The sequence below is a fragment of the Peromyscus leucopus genome, chromosome 10 (assembly GCF_004664715.2).
Source record: "Peromyscus leucopus breed LL Stock chromosome 10, UCI_PerLeu_2.1, whole genome shotgun sequence".
Taxonomy (NCBI): domain Eukaryota; kingdom Metazoa; phylum Chordata; class Mammalia; order Rodentia; family Cricetidae; genus Peromyscus; species Peromyscus leucopus.
Genome location: NC_051071.1, coordinates 34342341 through 34363767, shown reverse-complemented (window position 1 = coordinate 34363767; position 21427 = coordinate 34342341). Strand labels below are relative to the sequence as shown.

Genomic DNA, 21427 nt, shown 5'->3' with positions numbered 1-21427 from the left:
CCATTGTAAGTAATTTTTTTATGGTAGATTTAGTTTTATCCCCCTTTTATTAAAAATAAAAATACTAAACTGAAAGCTATGATATGTATGCAGAGGACCTGGTGCAGACCCATTTTGGCACTGCTTGCTGCTTCTGTGTGAGTTCATATGACCTTTTTTTTTTTTTTTTTTTTTTTTTTTTTTTTGGTTTTTCGAGACAGGGTTTCTCTGTGTAGCTTTGCGCCTTTCGGTAGCCCAGGCTGGCCTCGAACTCACAGAGATCCGCCTGGCTCTGCCTCCCGAGTGCTGGTATTAAAGGCGTGCGCCACCACCGCCCGGCAAGTTCATATGACCTTAACTCAGTTTAGAAGGCCTTGTTCTCTTAGTGTCCTTCATCCACTCTGGCTCTTACAGTCTTTTCACATGGTTCCCTGAGCTGAAGGGTGGGATTTGATGAAGACATCTCATTTAGAGCTGTGTGTTCCAAGGTGCCCCTCCCCGCAGTGTCTGGATGTAGGTCTCTGTATTTGTTCCCATTTGATATAGGAGGAAGGTTCTCTGATGATGGCTGAATAAGGCACTAATCTATGAGTATAACATAATATTATTAGGAATCACTTTATCATTCCTTTTTTTTTTTTAAATTTAGGTATGAGCTACATCTTGTGGAGTGGGCTATAGGTCAAATTGGACACTGGTTGGTTATTCCTATAAGCTTTGTACCATCATTACCCTAGCATATTTTGAAGGCAGAACAGATCAAAGGTTTTGTGGCTGGGTTGGTGTTTACATTTCTTATTTGGTAGCCTGTAGAATACCTTCCTGTACCAAAGACTCTAGAACATAGAGGTCTATGTAGGAACCAGCTCGACCTTTCCATGTTCAGTGAGTTGTGTGGGTGTTGTCTTCAGCAATGAGGCCTCATTGTCAGTTTGCATAGAAAAACCTAGTCTCTTGGCCACAACCTGGATTGTTTGTAGATTTCTATGAGACTCCTTTGGCCAACAACTCAATTGGATGTAACCCAGTCCTGGTACTAGAATCTTCGTTTGGTGACAAGAGATGGCCAGTTGGAACTCAATCTCCCTCATTATTTGAAGACTTCATTAGGATTGCCTTCATATATTTTAGGAAGTTTCCAGTCACTAGGTTTCTATACCACCCCTCAACTCTAGCTCTCTCTCCCCGAATTCCCTCTCTCAACCTATCTCCCCTCCCCTCCCCTCCTGTTTCTCCTGTTCCAATTCCCCCTGTCCCCAGTCCATCCATAAAGTCTGTTGTATTCCTCCCTACCAGGGAGATCTATATGTCCCCCCAGTCTCTTCCTTATTACCTAACCTCTATGGATTGTAGCTTGGTTATCATTTATTTAATGGCTAATATCCACATATAAGCAAATATATTCTATTTATATTTGCCCAGTTCTAAGTGGTCTTAATAAATAAAAAACATGGAGCCAGAAATTTGGGTTAAAGCCTGAGAGAAAGATCAGAGGAATAGGACAAACTACGAGCTAACCCCACCTCACCAACTCCACAGCTTCCAAAAAGAGTGACTTCCTGTCTACCCAGGCTTATATGCCTTGCTGTTCTGCCATCTGATTTGCTACATCACTTTCTCTTCCTGGCCAGCTCTGTCGCATCCTGTCTGTACAGGCCTCTTGAACTCTGTAGTTGGTACTGGCATTAAAGGCCTGTGTCACCACACTTGGCTCTGTGACCTTGAACACACAGAGATCCTGCCTAGTAAGTGATAGGATTAAGGGTGTGTGCTACCACTATCTGACTTCTTTGTTTACTTAAAATGCCTTGCTTTTTCCTCTGATCTACAGGCAAACTTTGTTTATTAAATCACAAATAAAATATTTCACCACAAAACTCCATAAGGAGTTTCTTCAGTGCCCATTATCTTCTCTGAAGTAAATTGGTGCTACCAGGAGCAGATGTATGTCATTGTCATAAAAAGCTTTAAATCAACAAAATATTTTAAGTACCATATTTATAGGTCTTTGAAGTATTTGAAGACCATCTATCTAAAATTTATCTATCTAACCTAAAAAACATACCTAGCACATCTACAAATTTGATTGTTATAAATGACTAATTACTCCCCAATGTTTCTTGATCATCCTATACAATTTATAATTATAGCTTTCAAAAACAAGAATTTTACCTTACATTTTAAATAAAGCAAAGAAATTGTTCTTGCCTTTGACTGTTGGCAACATGCTGTGCAGATTGGACATGCAGGACACACAGGAAAGTGACTGTTGAAATTTGCCAATACAAGGCAGGACAGTCTTTCAAAATTCCTGCTTCACAGAAGAGTCTGTCAGATATTCTGCCAGACACAGAGAAAAATGACTGATGAACTTTGCTAATACAAGACAGTACAGTCCTTCAAATTTCCTGCTTCACTGAGAAGTCTGCCTGATACTCTAGGCTTGTTGGCTGAAGATTGATGCCTCAAGGAACTTTGGGTGACTGTCCAGGCAGTCAGATGTCTCTTATCATTTCTAGAGTTTTGGAAGTTGTTTGCAATGCACTTTTTATTTACCCAAATAATATTATTCTTCTGGGGTCTTTGATGGAGTTGAAGACTAGATAATTATAGTTGCAGTCTTCCTTGTTATGATAGAGAATAAATTAGTTATAAAACTTTAGATTCATTAAGATAAGATAGATAATGGAATATTTTAATTTACTAGACAAAAATGAACGGAATTCATTACACTGTGAATGTAATCTTACTTGATAATTGTTCTTATTGTATACAGTCTTATTACGTTAAAGTTAAAATTTTTTGTTTGTTTTTTTAAAATTTAGACAGAAAGGGGAAAATGTTGGGGAATATTATTTTAAGGTGTGCTACTTTTGTTTATGTTGCATTTGTTTAACTCTGTGAAGCTGTGATACCTTAGCCTGTCTAAAACACCTGATGGTCTAATAAAGAACTGAACAGGAAAAGCCCAGAGGCAAAAGGTAGACAGGATTAATTTAAAGTTAAGGAAAGCTGACAAGCAACAAGCCAAGCAAAGGCCAGGCATTTATAAGTAATAATAAGCTTCTGTGTGTGATTTATTTGGGACCTGGGTGGTGGGCCCCCCAAAAGAGCCAAAAAGCCAACAACAATTGGATGACCAGTTAGGGGATCATGCCTGGGGAAGACTATTTTTCTTGCTCTCAACATTCTTTAGTTGCCTGTTTTGAGGTGTAGTTCCATGAAATTTCTCCTTTCCATGTTCTTGTTCAAGTCATGTTTAGGCAGCCATATTGGTGAAGTATCGTGCTTGAAATTTCCCTGTCATTTCTCTGAGATTTGAAAGCAAATTTCCTGGTCCTCTGGCTCTAACAATCTTTCCTCCCCTCTTGCTTGATGTTAAAGGGAAAACAGTTATAAACCTATTTCAGGGACTTAAAGTTCTTGTCATATAGGTCCTTCACTTTCTTGGTTAGTGTTACCCCAAGGTCTTTTATATCATTTGTGGCTATTGTAAAGGGTGATGTATCTCTGATTTCCTTCTCAGCCTGTTTGTCAATTGTATATAGGAGGGCTACTGATTTTTTTGAGTTGATCGTGTATCCTGCTATGTTGATGAAGGTGTTTATAAACTGTATCAGTTCCTTGGTTGAATCTTTGGGGTCACTCAAGTATACTATCATGTCATCTGCAAATAGGGAAAGCTTAACTTCTTCCTTTCCAATTTGTATCCCCTTAATCTCCTTATGTTGTCTCATTGCTCTGGCTAGAACTTCAAGTACTATATTGAATAAGTATGGGGAGTGCGGACAGCCTTGCTCGGTTGAGAGACAGCCTGAACTGACCTACTCTGGTGATAGGATGGCTAAACACCCTAATTTTTGTGCTAGAAACCCCATCCAATGACTAAGGGAACTGGATGCAGAGATCTTCAGCTAGGCCCCAGGTGGAGCTCCAGGAGTCCAATTGGCGAGAAAGAGGAGGGTTTATATGAGTGAGAATTGTTGAGACAAAGGTTGGATAAAGCACAGGGACAAATAGCCAAACAAATGGAAACACATGAACTATGAACCAGTGGCTGAGGGGCCCTCAACTGGATCAGGCCCTCTGAATAGGTGAGACAGTTGATTGGCTTGATCTGTTTGGGAGGCATCCAGGCAGTGGTACCGGGTCCTGTGCTCAGTGCATGAGTTGGCTGTTTGAAACCTGGGGCTTATGCAGGGTCCCTTGGCTCAGCCTGGGAGGAGGGGACTGGACCTCCCTGGACTGAATCTACCAGGTTGATCTCAATCCTGGGGAAGTCTTTGCCCTGGAGGAGATGGAAATGGGGGGTGGGTTGAGAACAAGGGAATCCGTGGCTGATATGTATAATTAAATTTTATTGTAAAATAAAATAAAATAATAAAAAAATAGCAAAAAAAACCAAAAAAAAAAAAAAAAAACAACCCTATTTCATTGGTGAAATTTCAAAGGAGATATCAGAGTCAGAAACCCAACCAGCATGTAAAAATGCCACATGATACTCAGTATCCCTAGGAATGAACATTGATTTGACATTCAGAATCAGTTGGAATGTTTGCTGTAGTAAGAGGTTTTTTAAAATTATTAGTTCAGTAACAAAAAAAAAAAAAAAAAAAAAAAAAAAATCTGATAAAATTAAGTAACATTCATGATAGGAAAAAATGCCTGACAGTCTAGAAATACAAAGAAATTTCTTTGAACCAGTTTAGCTTTGCCTGTACATACATTTGTCCAGGGATGACCAATAGGGAATGGATGGTGTATTTTGGAGCCTATCCCTGGAGGCGTCAGATTCTCATCCTCTCAGCAAACATTGACCACCTATAGCCGTTCATGTCACCTAGATTTGTCATTATGCTGAATCTGTTCATGTGACCATATTGTTAAGAGCTCATGGGTCAGCTTCCTTGTCATGTATAGAAGACACTATATCTGACATAGGTCTTGGTCTTCAAGCTCTTAAAATCTTTCTGACTCCCCTTCCACAGTTTTCCCTGAGCCATAGATGTTGATGTTGAACTGGAGTTCTGATCTATCAGTTGGATTTGGGCATCCCACAGTCAGTTATTATCTGTATTTTGACCAATTGTGGATCTCTCTAATAGTCTGTATCTGGTTGCAAAAAGAAGCTTCTTTAGTGAGGGGTAAGAGATGCTATGGTTATTTGTGGGTATAAAGACAAATGTTTAGAATACAGTTAGAAATTATATTGGCCTAGGAAACTTATCAGTAGAAAGTTTTCCTCCCTTTTGTGACCCTCCATCAATGGGAAGTTGGCACAATTTACAGTACCAAGCATGAATCACTTCGTGTTAAATTGGCTTAAGTCCAATTAATAGCTATTGGTTGCCCTAAGATATTTGTGCCACTGTTGCACCATTGTGGATAACTAGCTGATACAGTCAGTGTTGCAATTTGTAAAACTACTGACTGTTCTCTCCCTTGGTAGTTTGCATACCACCTTCTGATACTGTAAGAGTTGATCCTTAGGGAGAAAACATTCAGATCAGTTCCAGCTTAATTCCCAGAAAATCTTGCATCCGGAGTATGTGGTGTTTTCAGCTGTAGTGCTTTACCTTCAAGTTCTGGGAGGCAACTACAAGCCTTGGATGTCTGTCTTGTTGGACTCCCTTGATCAACAATTCAAAAGGAGGGTTCCCCTTCCTGAAACAAATGTTTTTGCTGGTCTATGGCTCTTGTGGGAGCATTATCACCCCAAGTGGCATAAATTTATTTAAATTATTTATATATTCATACACATACATATATATTTTTAAGTAAACATAAAATAATGTTTTCTTGTTTTAGTCATCTTTAATGTTCTCTATCTGTCCGCTGTCTTTGGTGTTCTTTATCCCTCCTTCTCTGTCCAGCAGTGTTTCTCTTTCCTGCCCCTTTCCCAGATAAAGTCTTCCTCTCTATATTTTCCATTTCCCCTTTTATAGCACCTTTTTCCTATTATGCCCCTCTTTGTAGCTTTCCCCACCCCCCAGCCCCTTGCACCTGGTCCCATTTTACTTTCCTGGTTTCAGCAGTATGGTTTCTCCAGACTGTATATTCATATCTAAAATTCATATCTAAAGCTAGGGTTCAGAAATAATAGAGAACATGCTATTTCTGGGTCTGAGTCACCTTATTTGGTATAATAAGTTCTAGCTCCATCATCGCGTTACCTGCAAAATTCATGATTGAATTTTTCTTTAGAGCTGACTAGTATTCCATAGTGTATCCATACCACATTTTCATTATTCATTTGTCAGTGTAGGACATTTGGGCTGTTTCCATTTCTTTGCTATTGTGAATATAGCAGCAATGAACGTGGCTAAATAAGTATCTGTGGAGTGTGATGTCAATTTCTTTGGGCATGTGCCACAGAGTGTTACAGCTGGGTCAGATGGTAGATTTATTTTTCCTGCTTTGAGAATTCTCCACACTGATTTCCATAATGGTTACATAGTTTTGCAATTCCACCAACAGTGAATGATTGTTACTCTTTCCCCACATTCTCATCAGCATTCTTGTCTCAAATATTAGGTTATGCTTGACAGTACTTTAGCATGGATTAATAAATGCATTTGAGCATTCTAATTACAATCTTAATTTGACTCAATATACAGTCACTACATAATTAGTGAACTAGCTAGCTCACTTTAAACTGAGTGAAAATAACACTTATAATATTGGTAAACTATTTTCTGGTTGACATAGAATTTACAGTAAAGCTTTATCTAGAACTAATACATTTTTCTCTCTTTGGAAACACAGGTTTTGAGAGTATTTTAGAAGGGCTTTATGGACCACGGCTACGAAGAGACCTCAGTTTATTTGAAGGTAATTAACATTTTTTTAATTTTAAATTTACAGCCTCTTACCCTGTTTAACAAAGTTGTTCTAGCAAAACTATATAGTAAACATAAATTTATGATCACTTTTAGTTTGGCAATTTTTTAAAATAATCCAAATATTCTCTGTTATATATTTCATTACATGATATGTATTATAATTTTTTGAAAGGCACAGTGGCTTCAAATAGAAAATGAAGTTTGTCTTCAGCTCAGTAATATAATTCATTTTTAATGTGTTTATTATTTTATAAATTGCATATCCTGACCTATTCTTAAATCGAATTTAAATTAAAAAATTACACAAATGTCAAACTAATCAAAATAAGATACTTGAATTTAATAAATGTTCTGTGAAATAAATGTCTGCTAAAAGTCGTTACTTCAATTTTTATTTTAACTTTTTAAAAGTTTTCATACAAGTTTATATTGTATGTTCAGCGCATTTCCTGCCCCCATGCCACCTACCTTCAATCTTCACTCCCCTCCTTTCTCCTGTAAGTTCCCTTTGTTCCCCTAGACAGTTTACTTCATACATTGCTTTATCTCTATAAATTCTAAGAACCACAAGTGAGAGAAAACATACAATTTTGTCTTTCTGAGACTAGCTGAATATACTCGAGATGATTAACTCTGATATCTATTTTTTTTTAATTTTCCTGAAAATGATCTAATTTTGTTCTTTCTGGCTGAAAAGAATGCTACTGTGTCTACATACCACATTTTATTTCTTCCTCTATTATTGGACACCTAGGTTGGTTCTATGACTCAAACTATTGTGGATAGTGCTACAGTAACTATTGATATACAAGTATCTCTAGGATATGTTGACATTTTTTTGTTTTTTGTTTTTGGTAAATATTTTTCCTGGTAAATTATCTGAGAATGATCTGAGTCATAAGGTAGAGTGAATTTTATTTTGAGAATCAGCCATATTGACTTCCATAATGTTTGGATTAGTTTGCATTCCTACCATCAGCATCTAAGTTTTGTCCATATCCTCACCAGTATTGGTTTTTTACTTGTTTGTTTGTGTCTTAGTCAGGGTTTCTATTGCTGCGATGAAACACCATAACCAAAAAGCAAGTTGGGGAAGAAAGGGTTTATTTAGCCTGTGTTTCAACATTGTTGTTCACAGGAACTCAAACAGGGCAGGATCCCAGAGGCAGGAGCTGATGCAGAGGCCATAGAGGAATGCTGCTTACTGGCTTGCTCCCCATGCTCAGCCTGCTTTCTTTTTTTTTACTATTATTAAGAAATTTTCTGTTTATTTTACATACCAACCACAAATGCCCCTTTCCTCCCTTCTCCCGCCCTTTCCACAGCCTTCCCCCACAACCGATCCCTCATTCCCACCTCCTCTAAGGCAAGAACTCCCATGGGGAGTCAGCAGAGTTTGGTACATTTAGTTTAGGCAGTTCCAAGCCCCTTACCCTGAACCAAAGCTGTGTAAGGTGTCCCATCATAGGTAGTAGACTCCAAAAAGCCCACTTATATGCACCAGGAATGGATCCTGATCCCACTGCCAGGGGCTGCTTAAGCAGGTCAAGCTAAATAATTGTCTCACTTATTCAGAGGCCCTAGTCCAGTCCCATGGAGGCTCCACAGCTATTGGTCCACAGTTCATGGGTTCCCACTAGATTGGTTTGGTTGTCTCTGTAGGTTTCCCCATCATGATCTTGAAACCACGCCCCCCTACCCCCACTACCTCCACCCCTATCATCCCCACCCCCACCCCCACCCCCACCCCCCCGTGCTCATATAATCCCTCCTCCCTCTCTGCAACTGGATTCCAGGGGTTTGGCTCGTGCTTGGCTGTGGATCTCTACATCTGCTTCCATCAGTTACTGGATGAAGGTTCTATGATGACAATTAGGGTAGTCACCAATCTGATTACAAGAGAAGTCCAGTTCAGGCACCTTCTCAGCTATTGCTAGGAGTCTTAGCTAGGATTCCTGGGAATTTTCCCAGCACCAGGTTTCTCCCTAACCCCATAATGGCTCCCTCTATCAAGATATCTCTTTCAATGCTCTCCCTCTCCATCCCTCCCCCAACTCGGCCATCCTGATCCCTCATGTTTTCGTCCCCCTCCCCTCCCCTCTACACCCTCTTTCCAGTTTACCCAGGATATCTTTATTTCCCCTTCTTAGGGCAATCCATGTGTGTCCCTCTTAGGATCCTCCTTCTTACCTAGTTTCTCTGGGGTTGTGGATTGTAGCCTGGTTATCCTTTGCTTTATATTTAATATCCACTTATGAGTGAGTACATAGCTGTGTTAGTCTTTCTGGGTCTGGGTTACCTCACTCAGGATGATATTTTCTAGTTCCATCCATTTGCCTGCAAATTTCATGATGTCATTGTTCTTCACCACTGTGTAATACTCATTGTGTGAATATACCACATTTTCTTTATTCAGTCTTTGGTTGAAGGGCATCTAGCTTGTTTCCAGATTCTGGCTATTACAAATAATGCTGCTATGAACGTAGTTGAACAGGTGTCCTTGTGGTATGATTGAGCATCTTTTGGGTATATGTCCAAGAATGGTATTGCTGGGTCTTGAGGTAGATTGACTCTCAATTTTCTGTGAAGCTGCCATACTGATTTCCAAAGTGGCTGTACAAGTTTGCACTCCCACCAGCAGTAGAGGAGTGAATGTTCCCCTGCAGCAAGTGTTCTTAACTTGGGAAACATCTTTCCATCCTGCTACTTGCTAATGACTGCCATTTTGATAAGATGGAATCTCATTGTAGTTTTTACTTATATTGACTCTCACAGTAGTTTTGACATATTTCTCTAATGGCTAATGAGATTGAGCATTTAAAAAAAAACTTTTTATTGGCTATTTATATTTAATTTTTTGAGAATTATCAGTTTGTTTAATTAGGCCTTTTATTAATTAGGTAGTTTGACTTATTGTTGGTTAGGTTTTTTGAGTTATTTGTATGTTTTAAATATTAATTCTGTCAGGTGAATGGCCTACAAAGGCCTTCTCCCATTCTGCAGGCTCTCTCTTTACCCAGTTGTTTCTTTTAATTTGATGATGTCCCATTTATCGTTCTTGATTGACTGGAGTTCTGTTTTACTACTTTGGTCAGATTTACCCAGTTGTTTCTTTTAATTTGATGATGTCCCATTTATCGTTCTTGACTGACTGGAGTTCTGTTTCACTACTTTGGTCAGATTTATTCCAAGATCGTGAATGGACTGTCCTCCCTGATTTCTTAGCATGTTCGTTACTGGCATATATGAAAGCTATTGTTTTTTATATGCTAATTTTATATTCTTCCACTTTGTTTAAAAGTGTTTATCAGGTGTGTAAGAGTTTTCTGGTGGAGTCTTTAGAGTTCTTATATAGTCATACAATCTGCAAATAAGGATATTTTAACTTCTTCCTTTCCTATTTGTAGCTCGTTTATCTCCTCTTATTGCTCTAAGACTTCAGACACTATTTTGAACAAAAGTGGAAAAACTGGACAACCTTGTCTTATTCCTGATTTTAGTGGAAATTCTTGGAGTGTTTCCCCATTTATTATAATTTTGGCTGTAGGCTTGCCATATACAGCTTTTATTATGTTAAGTCAATTCTAGTCCCAGTCTTTGGGACTTTTTTAGTGAAAAGATGCTGGGTGTTGCTTGGATTCTAATGGCTCCCTTGGAGGAGGGGTTGAAAAGGCGCAGCATCAACGACTCAGACACCAGGAGTCCCTTGAAAGCAAATAACGAACTCATTTATTCAATAACAGGGAAGGCCTTATATACTCTCCTCCCAACACCTAGTCTTTGTGATCGTCCCTCATTGTCTGAGCACAATCAGGAACTCTGACATCATATCGACTGTTGCTAGGTCCTCAGGCAGACTTGGCATGATCAGGAACTCTTGACAGCAACTAGGAACTCTGACAGCAACTGTTGCTAGGTCCTCAGGCAGACTCTGCACAATCAGGAACTCTGACATGACTAGGAACTCCGAGAGCTCCTGTTGCTAAGCCCTCTGGCGGATTCCAGGTTGACTCTTAAGGAGTATGTTATATGCATGCCTTGACTACTAGTGTGAGCCAATTTCCTCGACCCTATGGGCCTGTCCTACTACAGCTGGGTTTTATGGAAAGACTTTTCTGTATCTATTGAGATGATCACGTGATTTCTGTCTTTGAGTGATGTATCACAGTTTTTTTATTTTCTTTTTGGTGGAGCTTAGGTATGTTTATTTCTGAAGAAATCATTATAAAACTGCTTCCTGGACTGTCACTGGCCCTATTAACTCAGTGTGCAGTGGTTCCAGCAGGCCATTCCATCTCACTCTATAGCCTCCTCCCTAGAAGCCCTTTCCAAAGAAGAGCAGGGAGCAAACATATACCATTTGGCTCCAGCTTTAATAAAATGCCCAAGGAAAGAACAGTACCCAAGTGATTTAGCTCTTGTCTCCTTTCTCATCCTAGCCCAGACTTGGGGTTAGACCTCCCTTTCCTAAGCCTTCATCATTTTCAGTATAGATTGCATAGAACCTCCGTATGTCTGTGATTTCCCTTTCTTAGTCCAAAGACTCCTGGGTATGGGATCATGTTATACTAGAGAGTAGGAAGGCAGGCGTGGCCTTTCAAAACCAAGTTCATAGTAGCTGGGCTGAGGGGCTAGAAAACTACCTTAAGATTTATTTCATTCCTTTCAGAGTTCCCCAACTCTAAGATCATTTGCATGAAAATATGCTAAAGATTTTCAAGAGTGAGATGGGGAAGGAAGGGAACCCCAACCCTCCATCCAGGATCTGAGTCCCTCTAGCAAGGAATGATAGCTGAGGGATCCAGACTTAGGAGCAGAGGGAAATCAGGCTCTCTGAATACACATAGGAACCTGGTGTGACCAAAGGGTGCTGCCAGGAAAGGGGAGGAGCTGGCCTAAGATCACCCAGAAAAAAAGACAGGGCTTGACACTTGTCTTTTGTCTCCTGGGCCTCTTCACAACTTGTGTAACCTCACAAATCCTCTACAGATTCAATGCAATCCCCATCAAAATTCTAACACAATTCTTTACAAATCTTGAAAGGACAAGTTCAGCTTTATATGGAAACACACACACACACACACACACACACACACACACACTGGATTTATTGTCTCTTTGTCAGGGCATTTCTTCTGGTGTAGATTAAGAGCTTCTCTGAGACAATGTTTAGATAAAAATTCAAAAAAAAATTGGCCAGAAGTCAGGAAACAGGTTGTTGTATTTTGTTTTTTTCTTGTTTCTATTGAGTTTGGGGAAGCCAGTTGTGTCTGTGATGATACATTTAAAAACTAAATTTAGCTCTTTGCCAGCACAGGTTCTGAAAACTGGAGAACCTTTATTGCAATTCATCAAGGGAGGAAAGTCCTTGGTAGTTTTGGCAGTAATGATTTTGGTAATGACTAATAATAGAAAAAAAAATGTTTCAATTTAACAGGGATATATTTCTTTTTTCCTTTTTATTCCCACACATAATGTATGCATACTGTTTCACCTCCGTCTACTCCTCCCAGTTCCTCCCCTCTTCCTCTACCATCCAGATCCACTCCCTTTCTGTTTCTCATTAGAAAACAAACAGCCTTCTAAGGGGTAATAATAAAATAAAATGTGATATAAAACAAAAACACACTGAATTGGACAAAACAAACAGAAGGAAAAGAGCCCAAGAGAAGGCACAAGAATCAGAGAGCTACTTGTTTCTTCACTCAAGAACCCCATAAAAACAATAAACTGGAAGCCATAATATATACACAAAGGAACTGGTACAGACCCATGCAAGCCCTGTGAATGCTGTCACAGTCCTTATGAGTTCATAGGAACTTTAATCATGTTAATTTAGAGGGCCTTGTTTTCTTGTGTCTTCTATACCGTGGTGCTTATTCTCTTTCAGCCTCTTCTTCTGCAGGGTTCCTTGAACCCTGATAAGAGCATTTGGTGGATACATCCCATTTAGAGCTGATGTTCCAAGGTCTCTAACTCTCTACATAATGTCTGGGTGTGAGTCACTGTATTTATTTCCATCTGCTATAGGGGGAAGCTTATCTGGTAATAACTGAGCAAGGCCCTGAATTGTGAGTATATGAGAATGTCAGTAGCAGTCATTTTATAGTTACTCTTTTTTTTTTTAAAAAAGAAAAATGGTATTTAGCTTTCCCCATAGGTCCCTGGGCTATCTAGTCTCAGGTTCTTGGTCACCCAAGCAGTGTTGGGTATAGGTTCCATCTCATGGAGTAGGCCTTAAGTCAAATCAGATGTTGGTTGGTTACTCCCCCAAGCTTTGTACCACCAGTGCACTAGCGTCTCTTGTAGGTAGGACACCATTGTAGATCAAAGTGTCTGTGACTGGGTTGGTGTTGATGTTTCACTTTTGATAGTGCGCAGAGTACTTTCCTGTACCAGAGATGTTAGCATGAATGGGTGAAAGCTCTCTATAGGCACCAGCTTGTCTTCTCCATGTTCAGTGAGTTGTGTAGGTGTTGTCTTGAGCAATGGTGCCTTGCTGTCAGTTTCTAGAAATCTGTATTCTTGACAACAGCTTGGGATGTTTGGAGATTCAATGGGACCGGTTTGGTAAACAACTCAATTAGATATAACACAATCCCAGGTCTTGAAGCTTCATTTGGTGACAAGAGATGGCCAGGTGGAGCTCTGTCTCCCCCATTATTTGGTGATTTCATTTAGATGGCCTTCATATATGTATATATTTTAGGAAGCCTCTACTGTTTTATGTTTCCATGTTATTTCTCAGATGGCCCTTAATTTTAGTTGTCTCTCTCTGTATTTCCTCCTTTGCCCCAACCTGCACTTGGTCCTCACATTCCAGCTCCTCCCCATCTATCCATAACTATCTTTCGTATTTCCCTTTCCTAATCATATCTTTATGCTCCTCCATCATTTATCCTATTCCTAACTTCAGTGGTTCTATAGGTTATGATTGACTTAGCAGCTAATGCCCACGTATAAATGAATACATACCATATTTGTTTTTCTGGGTCTGTAATGCCTCACTCAGAATAATAATTTTTCTGGTTCCACCCATTTGCCTGGAATACAACTTGAAATTAGTAATAGTGATACCCCCTGCAGTTTTCTTTTTACTCAGGATTGTTTTAGCTGTCCTGTTTTTTTGGTGTTTGTGTGTGTGTGTGTGTGTGTGTGTGTGTGTGTGTGTGTGTGTGTGTTTCCATATAAAGCTGAACTTGTCCTTTCAAGATTTGTAAAGAATTGTGTTGGAATTTTGATGGGGATTGCATTGAATCTGTAGATTATTTTTGGTAGGATGGCCATTTTTACTATATTAATCCTACCAATCCATGAGCATGGGAGATCTTTCCATTTCCTGATATCTTCTTTAATTTCTTCCTTCAATGTCCTGAAGCTTTTATTATACAAGTCTCTTACTTGCTTGGTTAGAGTTACCCAGAGATATTTTATATTATTTGAGGCTATTGTAAAATGTGCTTTTTCCCTAATTTCTTTCTCAGTCCATTTCGTCATTTGTATATAGGAAGGCTACTGATTTTTGTGAATTAATTTTGTATCCAGCTACTTTGCTAAAAGTGTTTATCAGCTGTAGGAGTTCCCTAGTAGAATTTTTAGGGTTACTTATATCATCTGCAAGTAAAGATACTTTGATTTCTTCCTTTCTAGTCTATATCTTCTTGATCTCCTTCAGTTTTCTTATTGCTTTAGTTAATTAAGACTTCAAGTACTATATTGAATAGGTATGGAGAGAGTGGAAAGCCTTGTCTTATTCTTGATTTTAATGGAATTGCTTTGAGGTTCTCTTCATTTAATTTGATATTGTCTATAGACCTGCTATAGATTGCCTTTATTATGATTAGTTATGTCCCTTGTATTCTTAATTTCTCCAGAGCATTTATCATGAAGGGGTGTTAGGGGTGTCAAAAGCCTTTTCTGCATCTAATGAGATGATCATGTGATTTTTGTCTTTCAGTTTGTTTATAAGGTGGATTACATTTATTGATTAACATATGTTGAACTGTCCCTGCATCTCTAAGATGAAGATCATGGTGGATGATCCTTTTGATGTGTTCTTGGATTTAGTTTGCAAGTATTTTTGAGCATTTTTGTATCTATGTTCATAAGGGAAATTGGTTTATAAATCCCATTGTTGTTGTTGTGTCTCTATGTGGTTTGGATATCAGGGTAACTGTGACCTTAAAAAAGAGAATTGGGCCGTGTTCCTTCTGTTTCTATTTTGTAGAATAATTTAAGAAGTATCGGCATTAACTCTTTTATGAAAGTGTTGTAGAAGTCTGCACTTAAACCATCTGGTCCTTGGCTTATTTTTGTTGGGAGAATTTTTAATAACTGCTTCTATTATACTTGAGGTTATAAGTCTGTTTAAATTGCTTATCTCATCTTGATTTAACTTTGATGAGTGGTATGTGTTGAGAAAGCTATCCATTTCTTTTAGATTTTCCAATTTGGTGGAGTACAGAATTTTTAAGTGTGTTCTTAACGATTCTCTCTATTTCCTCAGTGTCTAATGTTATATCCATTTATATTTGTTATATTCATTTCTGATTTTGTTAATTTGACTCTTGTTGCATTTTAGTTCATTTGGATGAGGGTTTATTGATCTTACTGATTTTTCTCAAAGAACCAACTCTTTGTTTCATAGATTCTATATATGTTTGTTTCTGTTGTATTGATTTTATCTCTCAGTTTGATTATTTCTTGCCATCTACTCCTTTTGGGTTTGAGTACTTCTTTTTGTTCTAGAGCTCTTGGGTGTACTGTTTAAGTTGCTAGCATGAGATCTCTCCAATTTTTTTTTTTTTTTTAAAATATGGGCACATAGTACTATGAACTTGCCTCTTAGAACAGCCTTCATTGTGTCCCATAAGTTTGAGTATTGTTTTATATTCATTTTCATTAAATTCTAGACAGTCTTTAAGTTCTGTCTTCATCCAATTTTCTTTCAATAAGAAAATTAATTGTTCAGTTTCCATGATTTGTAAGCTTTCTGTTGTTATTGATATTCAGCTTTAATTTGTGGTGGTCAGACAGGATATGGGGTGTTATTTCAGTTTTCTTGTATCTTTTGAGACTTGCTTCGTGTCCAGGTATGTGGTCAGTTTTGGAGAAAGTTCCATTAACTGCTGAGAAGAAGGCATATTCTTTTGTGTTTGAGTAAAATGTTTTCTAAGTATCTGTTAGGTCCATTTGGTTTATAATGTTAGTTGGCGCCAGCATTTCTCTGTTTAGTTTTTTTTTTTTATTTTTTAAAATTTATTTTTCTTTCATATATTGCATCCCAACTGCAGTTCCCCCTCTATTTTTCTCAGCTCCCCAAACCTTTCTTTCCTAGATCCACTCCTCTATTTCCCTTCAAAAAAGAGCAGGCCTCCAAGGGATAACAACCTAACAAGTTACAGTAAGACTAGGCATAAATCCTCATATCAAGACTAGATGATGCAACCCAGTAGGAGGAAAATGGTCCCAAAAGCAGGTGAAAGAGTCAGAGACAACGCGCCCCCCCACACACACACACATACTATTAGGAATCCGAGAACATCAAGCTACACAGCCGTAACCTATATGCAGTGGATTTAGCTCACCAATTCAGGCTCTGTAATTGTCAGTTCAGTCTCTGTGAGTCCCTATGAGCCCTGCCTAGTTGATTTTTGTGGGTCATGTTCTCATAGTGTCCTCAACCCCTCTGGCTCATACAGTCCTTCCTCTTCTTCTGTGGGTTTCCCTGGTTCCCCCTAATGTCTGGCTATGGGTCTCTGCATCTGCTCCCATCAGTTGCTGGATGAAGCCATGGATGGCCATACCACCCTGAATGCTCTTGATTGCATCTCTGTTAAGTTTTTGTCTGAATGACCTGTATATTAGCCAGAGTGCCATATTTAAGTCCCCCAATATCAGTGTGTAAGGGATTTAAGCTGTAATGTTATTTCTTTTATGAATTTGGATGCCCTTGTGTTTGGCACCTAGATACTACAAATTGCAATGTCCTCTCATGAATTCTCCCTTTGATAAATATAGTGTACTCTCCTGCCTCTTCTGATTAGATTTGGTTTGAAATTAAAATGGCTACACCTGCTTGTTTCTTAGGTCTATTTGCTTGGAATATCTTTTTCCATCCTCTTACCCAGACATGGTGTTTATCCTTGATGTTAAGGTGTGTTTCCTGGATGCAACAGAAGAATGGAGTCTGTTTTCAAACCCACTCTGTTAGTCTGTGTCTTTATCTGGGAATCAAGACCATTGATGTTTAGAGATACAATGAGTAGTATTTGTTGATTCCTGTTATTTGGTGGTGGTGGTGGTGGTGGTGGTGGTGGTGGTGGTGTGTGTGTGTGTGTGTGTGTGTGTGTGTGTTTCCCCTCTTTTCATTTGCTGGCCTGGACTTATTTATTCACTGAGGGTTAACCTCTTTAGGTTGGAGTTTTCCTTCTAGTGCTTCCTGTTTGACTGAATTTGTAGACAGATATTGCTTAAATTTGGCTTTAACATGGAATATTTTCTCCATCTAATATGAGTGAAAGTTTTGCTGTGTATAGTATTCTGTGCTGGCATCTGTGGTCTTTTAGAGTCTGTAGCATATCTGACCAGGCCCTTCTGGCTTTTAGAGTCTTCATTGAGAAGTCAGGTGTAATTCTGCCTTCATATGCTACTTGGTCTTTTCCCCTTGCAGCTTTTAATATTCTTTCTTTGTTCTGTATATTTAGTGTTATATTTATATTGTACCAAGAGGATTTTCTTTCCAGTCTACTTTATTTGGTGTTCTGTATGCTTCTTGTACCTTGATAAACATCTCTTTGTTTAGGTTAGAGAAATTTTCTTCTGTGATTTTGTTGGAAACATTTTCTGTGCCTTTCATCTGAATTTCTTCTCTTTTCTCTATTCCTATTATTCTTAGATTTTTGTAGTGCCCAGATTTCCTAGATGTTTTACACCAGGAGTTTTTTAGATTTAACATTTTCTTTGACCAAGGTACCCATTTCTTCTGTTGTGTTTTCAATACCTGAGAGTCTTTCTTCCATCTCTTATATTCTGTTGACAAGATTTCCCTGTGAGGTTCCTGTTCAAGTTCCTAAGTTTACCTCAGTTTGGGTTTTCTTTATAAATTCAACTTTCACTTTCAATTCTTGATCTGTTTTATTCATTTTTTTCCACTCTTTGTGTTTTCATAGATTTCTGTAAAGGATTTATTCATTTCCTCTTTATGACTTCTGCCATATTCTATGTATTGCCCCAGAGTTCAGGGAAGACGCTATGTCCGGTGTGGGATATCTGAGGGAAAAAAAATCTACGTACACTATACTCTTATGTCTGTTAACTTTATTCCTCTAAGACAAAATTCTATCTGTATAGTTACAGCTCCATCAGGCATTCAGGGCAGGAATAAACCTAGATACACCAATCTCTTTGTCTGTCTACTTTATTTCTCTGGGATGAAATCCCATCTACATAGCTTCAGTTCCATCCTGACACTCAGTGCCTCTTTGTCCCCTCATTTACTGCCATCTCATAGTCCTAACAATTAAGCTCTTATGCTTCCAGCCTCATCTTCATCTTCTGTTTCAACATCCTCTATCTCTACTTGCTCTCTACTTCTGGCTCTGATGAACTGTACAAGAGTTCTGCCTTACCATCTACGAAACCTCTTCTCCCTGGTCATGCTGTTCTGTCTTCCCTACAGAAAACACCTGTTTCTTCTTCCCCTGGCCACACAGTTCTCTGCCTCCTCAGGAATGTTGCTTCACCCTACCTTCCACTTTGATATGTAAAAGCCTCTTTTGTTCTCAGTCAATTGCTCTAGAGAGCCACTAGGCCTCAAGGCCAGGGGATAGTTGAGCACCAGAAACAAAGCTGTGCATCCCCAGCCAGCCTGTCTTTGCCTTCATGACCTTATTCAAGTATTGGCCCAAGCAGGAAGTTCATTCTATGGGAATTGTGAGCACAAGAAATTCATAACAAGGCACAGCTGAATATTAAGCGGTGTAACACCAAGTAGTTCATGCTTGATGGCTTTCCACTTGACTGACCCTTAGTCTGGTCAAGGTTTAGCTTTAATACACAGCTGGACTCCTTATAACATATTCTTGTGGCTCGCCACAATATTCATAAATGGTGTGTGTGTGTGTGTGTGTGTGTGTATGTATGCTACAGCTATATTTTGATACTTAGGGCCCGCTGTGTGTGGTATTAAATGGCTGGGCTCTAATGGAGACATAGTGTCATGGCTGTTAATTGTATTTTTACATTGGCATCTAGGCATCTGAGTTTGGGAAGATTGTAATTCTACATGCTGATATCTGGTCTTATTGAGTGATTGTTTTGTTCCTTGGTTTTTGTTGTCCTCTCTGGCTCTTAGGAGAATGTGATGACTGTGTGTTTCCCGTTAGGAAATTCTTCTAGGATCCTGGTATGTGTGAACACTACAGGTTCCAGGTAAAAAGTATAGCTCTAGATATTAGGATCTGGCACTTAGAAATGGGCATAGACTTGGTGGGGCAAGGCTGAGGGGGTCCACCACAGGGAGGGAAAGCAGAGTACTCTACCATGATCTGATTGCAATCAGTAAGGTCTGTTAAGAGAGCTGGGGATGAGACTTGGGGGGTTGGGCTTGGAGGAATGGAGTGAGAGGTGAAGATCTGGGGATGAGACTTGGGGGTTCGGTTTGGAGGAATAGAGTGAGAGGTGAAGATCTGCAGTTAGCCTACTTGGTTCATGGCCAAATTGACCTCTGGGTTCCCAATGAATGCCTATCAGAGTTGTGTCAGAGTTGTGTCTGGAATAAAGGAATGAGTGGGGTGAAGGAAGTTTGGAAGGGAAGATCTGTGTGATTCACTGGAGAAGGGGACAGAGAAAGGGGGTGTTGCAGCAGGCGGTATGCTGCAGAGCTGGGGATTAGACTGAGGGATTGGATTTGGGGGAGCAGAAAGAGAGATGAAGATCTGCAGACTCTTCAAAATAACAAACATGTCTATGGCTGAGTAAATTGTGAATTTTTCATTGCTGTTGATCATATTGTCTAATACTCTGATATTACTATTAGATGAACCTTACATCTAATTTTATAGAATTTTAGAACCATAAAGGAAATTTGATTGTATTTGATGTTTCAAATTTATTCTCATTTTATGCCATGTATATCTTCATATTTTCTTAAATAATCCTTGGGTGGAGATGAGTCTTAACAGGTATACAGAGAAATATTCCAGCATTTCCTGTCTAGTTTTTAAAACACCTGTTGCTGATACTAGATATATTATCATCTGTTGTTTAAGGTCCTTGAGATCTTTAAACCCTGAAATAGAACATGTGGTGTATTCCTTAATCTTCCTTTCCAACCTGCCTCCCTTTCACAGTCATACTTGAAGTCAGAGTTAAACTTCATTGCCCTCTGCTAACCCAAGTTGAAACTTGGAACTTGTAGCCTCATCTGTTTTGTAAACATATTTGCATACATACTTATATTACTTTAGGAATTAGTTTCTTACACATACTAGGTTCATGCACGCCATCATGGGTCTACCATTACATTACACAATGCTACCATTGTCCTATAGTCTCCTCTTCTCTACCTGTTCATCCCCTTCCTTCTCTTCCAGCCTGTGGGAAACAGTCTGTATTTTTACTGTCTCTGAAGTTTGGCTTTTCCCATAATGTCACATCATTGGAATGGGTTTGTATGTGGTTTCTCTATACTTGTTTCTTTCACTTAGCAGTATGCATTTGTGGATCTGTCTTTTTGTGGTTCGGTGGTGCATTTCTTTGTGTCACTTAATATTCTTGCCCAATGTGAACATGCCACAGTTTGATTATCTTTTTACTTACTGAAGTATGTTTTAGTCACTTTGAAAATTTAACATCAGAACTAAGGCTTCTCTAAATGACTACAAGTTTGGGGGTAGACAAAAGTTTTCAACATTTTTCTGTAGCATGGATACCTAACAGCGTCATTACTAGATCATATGGGAAGACTATGTTTGCATTTTTTAGACACTGCCAGACTGTTTTCAAAAGTAGCTGTACTACTTTGAATTCCCACCAGCAGTGAAAGATCTTGGTGTTCCCGTACTGTTCCTAGTCCTTACTAGCCTTCGATAGCTGTGCTTGGGTTTCTACCATGTTAATAGTTCTGTACTGGTATCTCGTTTCCCAGTGTGTAGATCTCTAATGACATTTGTTATTGACCATCTTGTCACAGATATATTTGAATCTTTATATCTTCTGAGTGGGGTGTGTTGAGACTGGTCTTGGTATTTAGATAGTAATAGAACCAGAATTAGAAAGTATTTCTTTTGTTTCTGTTTTCTGAAGTGGGTGGTAGAGAACCATGTGGGCTGGTGTTTTCTGTTTTGGAAGATGTTTGTTTAATTCTTGATTTATTTTTAATGGCTACAGCCTTCCTGAGGTTTCTTTGCTTGAGATTTGGTTGCTTGTGCTTTTAGAGGAGTTGGTCATTTCACCTAAGTTATCAAATTTCTCTGCATAATGTTATTTGTAACATTACTTTATTCTTTCAATGTGACTAGTCCATCTGAAATTGGAATTGTTTTCTTTTTTCCTAATTAGCCTAGCTAGAGATTTATAGATTATAAATTATATTATCTTTTCAT

General features: G+C 38.8%; 1 protein-coding gene across 16 annotated transcripts in view; it reads left to right on the top strand.

Annotated features, from left to right (window-relative positions):
• The window catches only part of Lcorl (ligand dependent nuclear receptor corepressor like), a 165511-nt gene that overhangs the window by 48048 nt on the left and 96036 nt on the right, over window positions 1-21427 (top strand). For all 16 annotated transcript variants that reach the window (XM_037209019.1, XM_037209027.1, XM_028865878.2 and 13 more), the window contains one exon: window positions 6745-6810. In XM_037209019.1, coding sequence (XP_037064914.1) covers window positions 6745-6810 — 66 coding nt within the window. The remainder of the gene's footprint in view (window positions 1-6744; window positions 6811-21427) is intronic.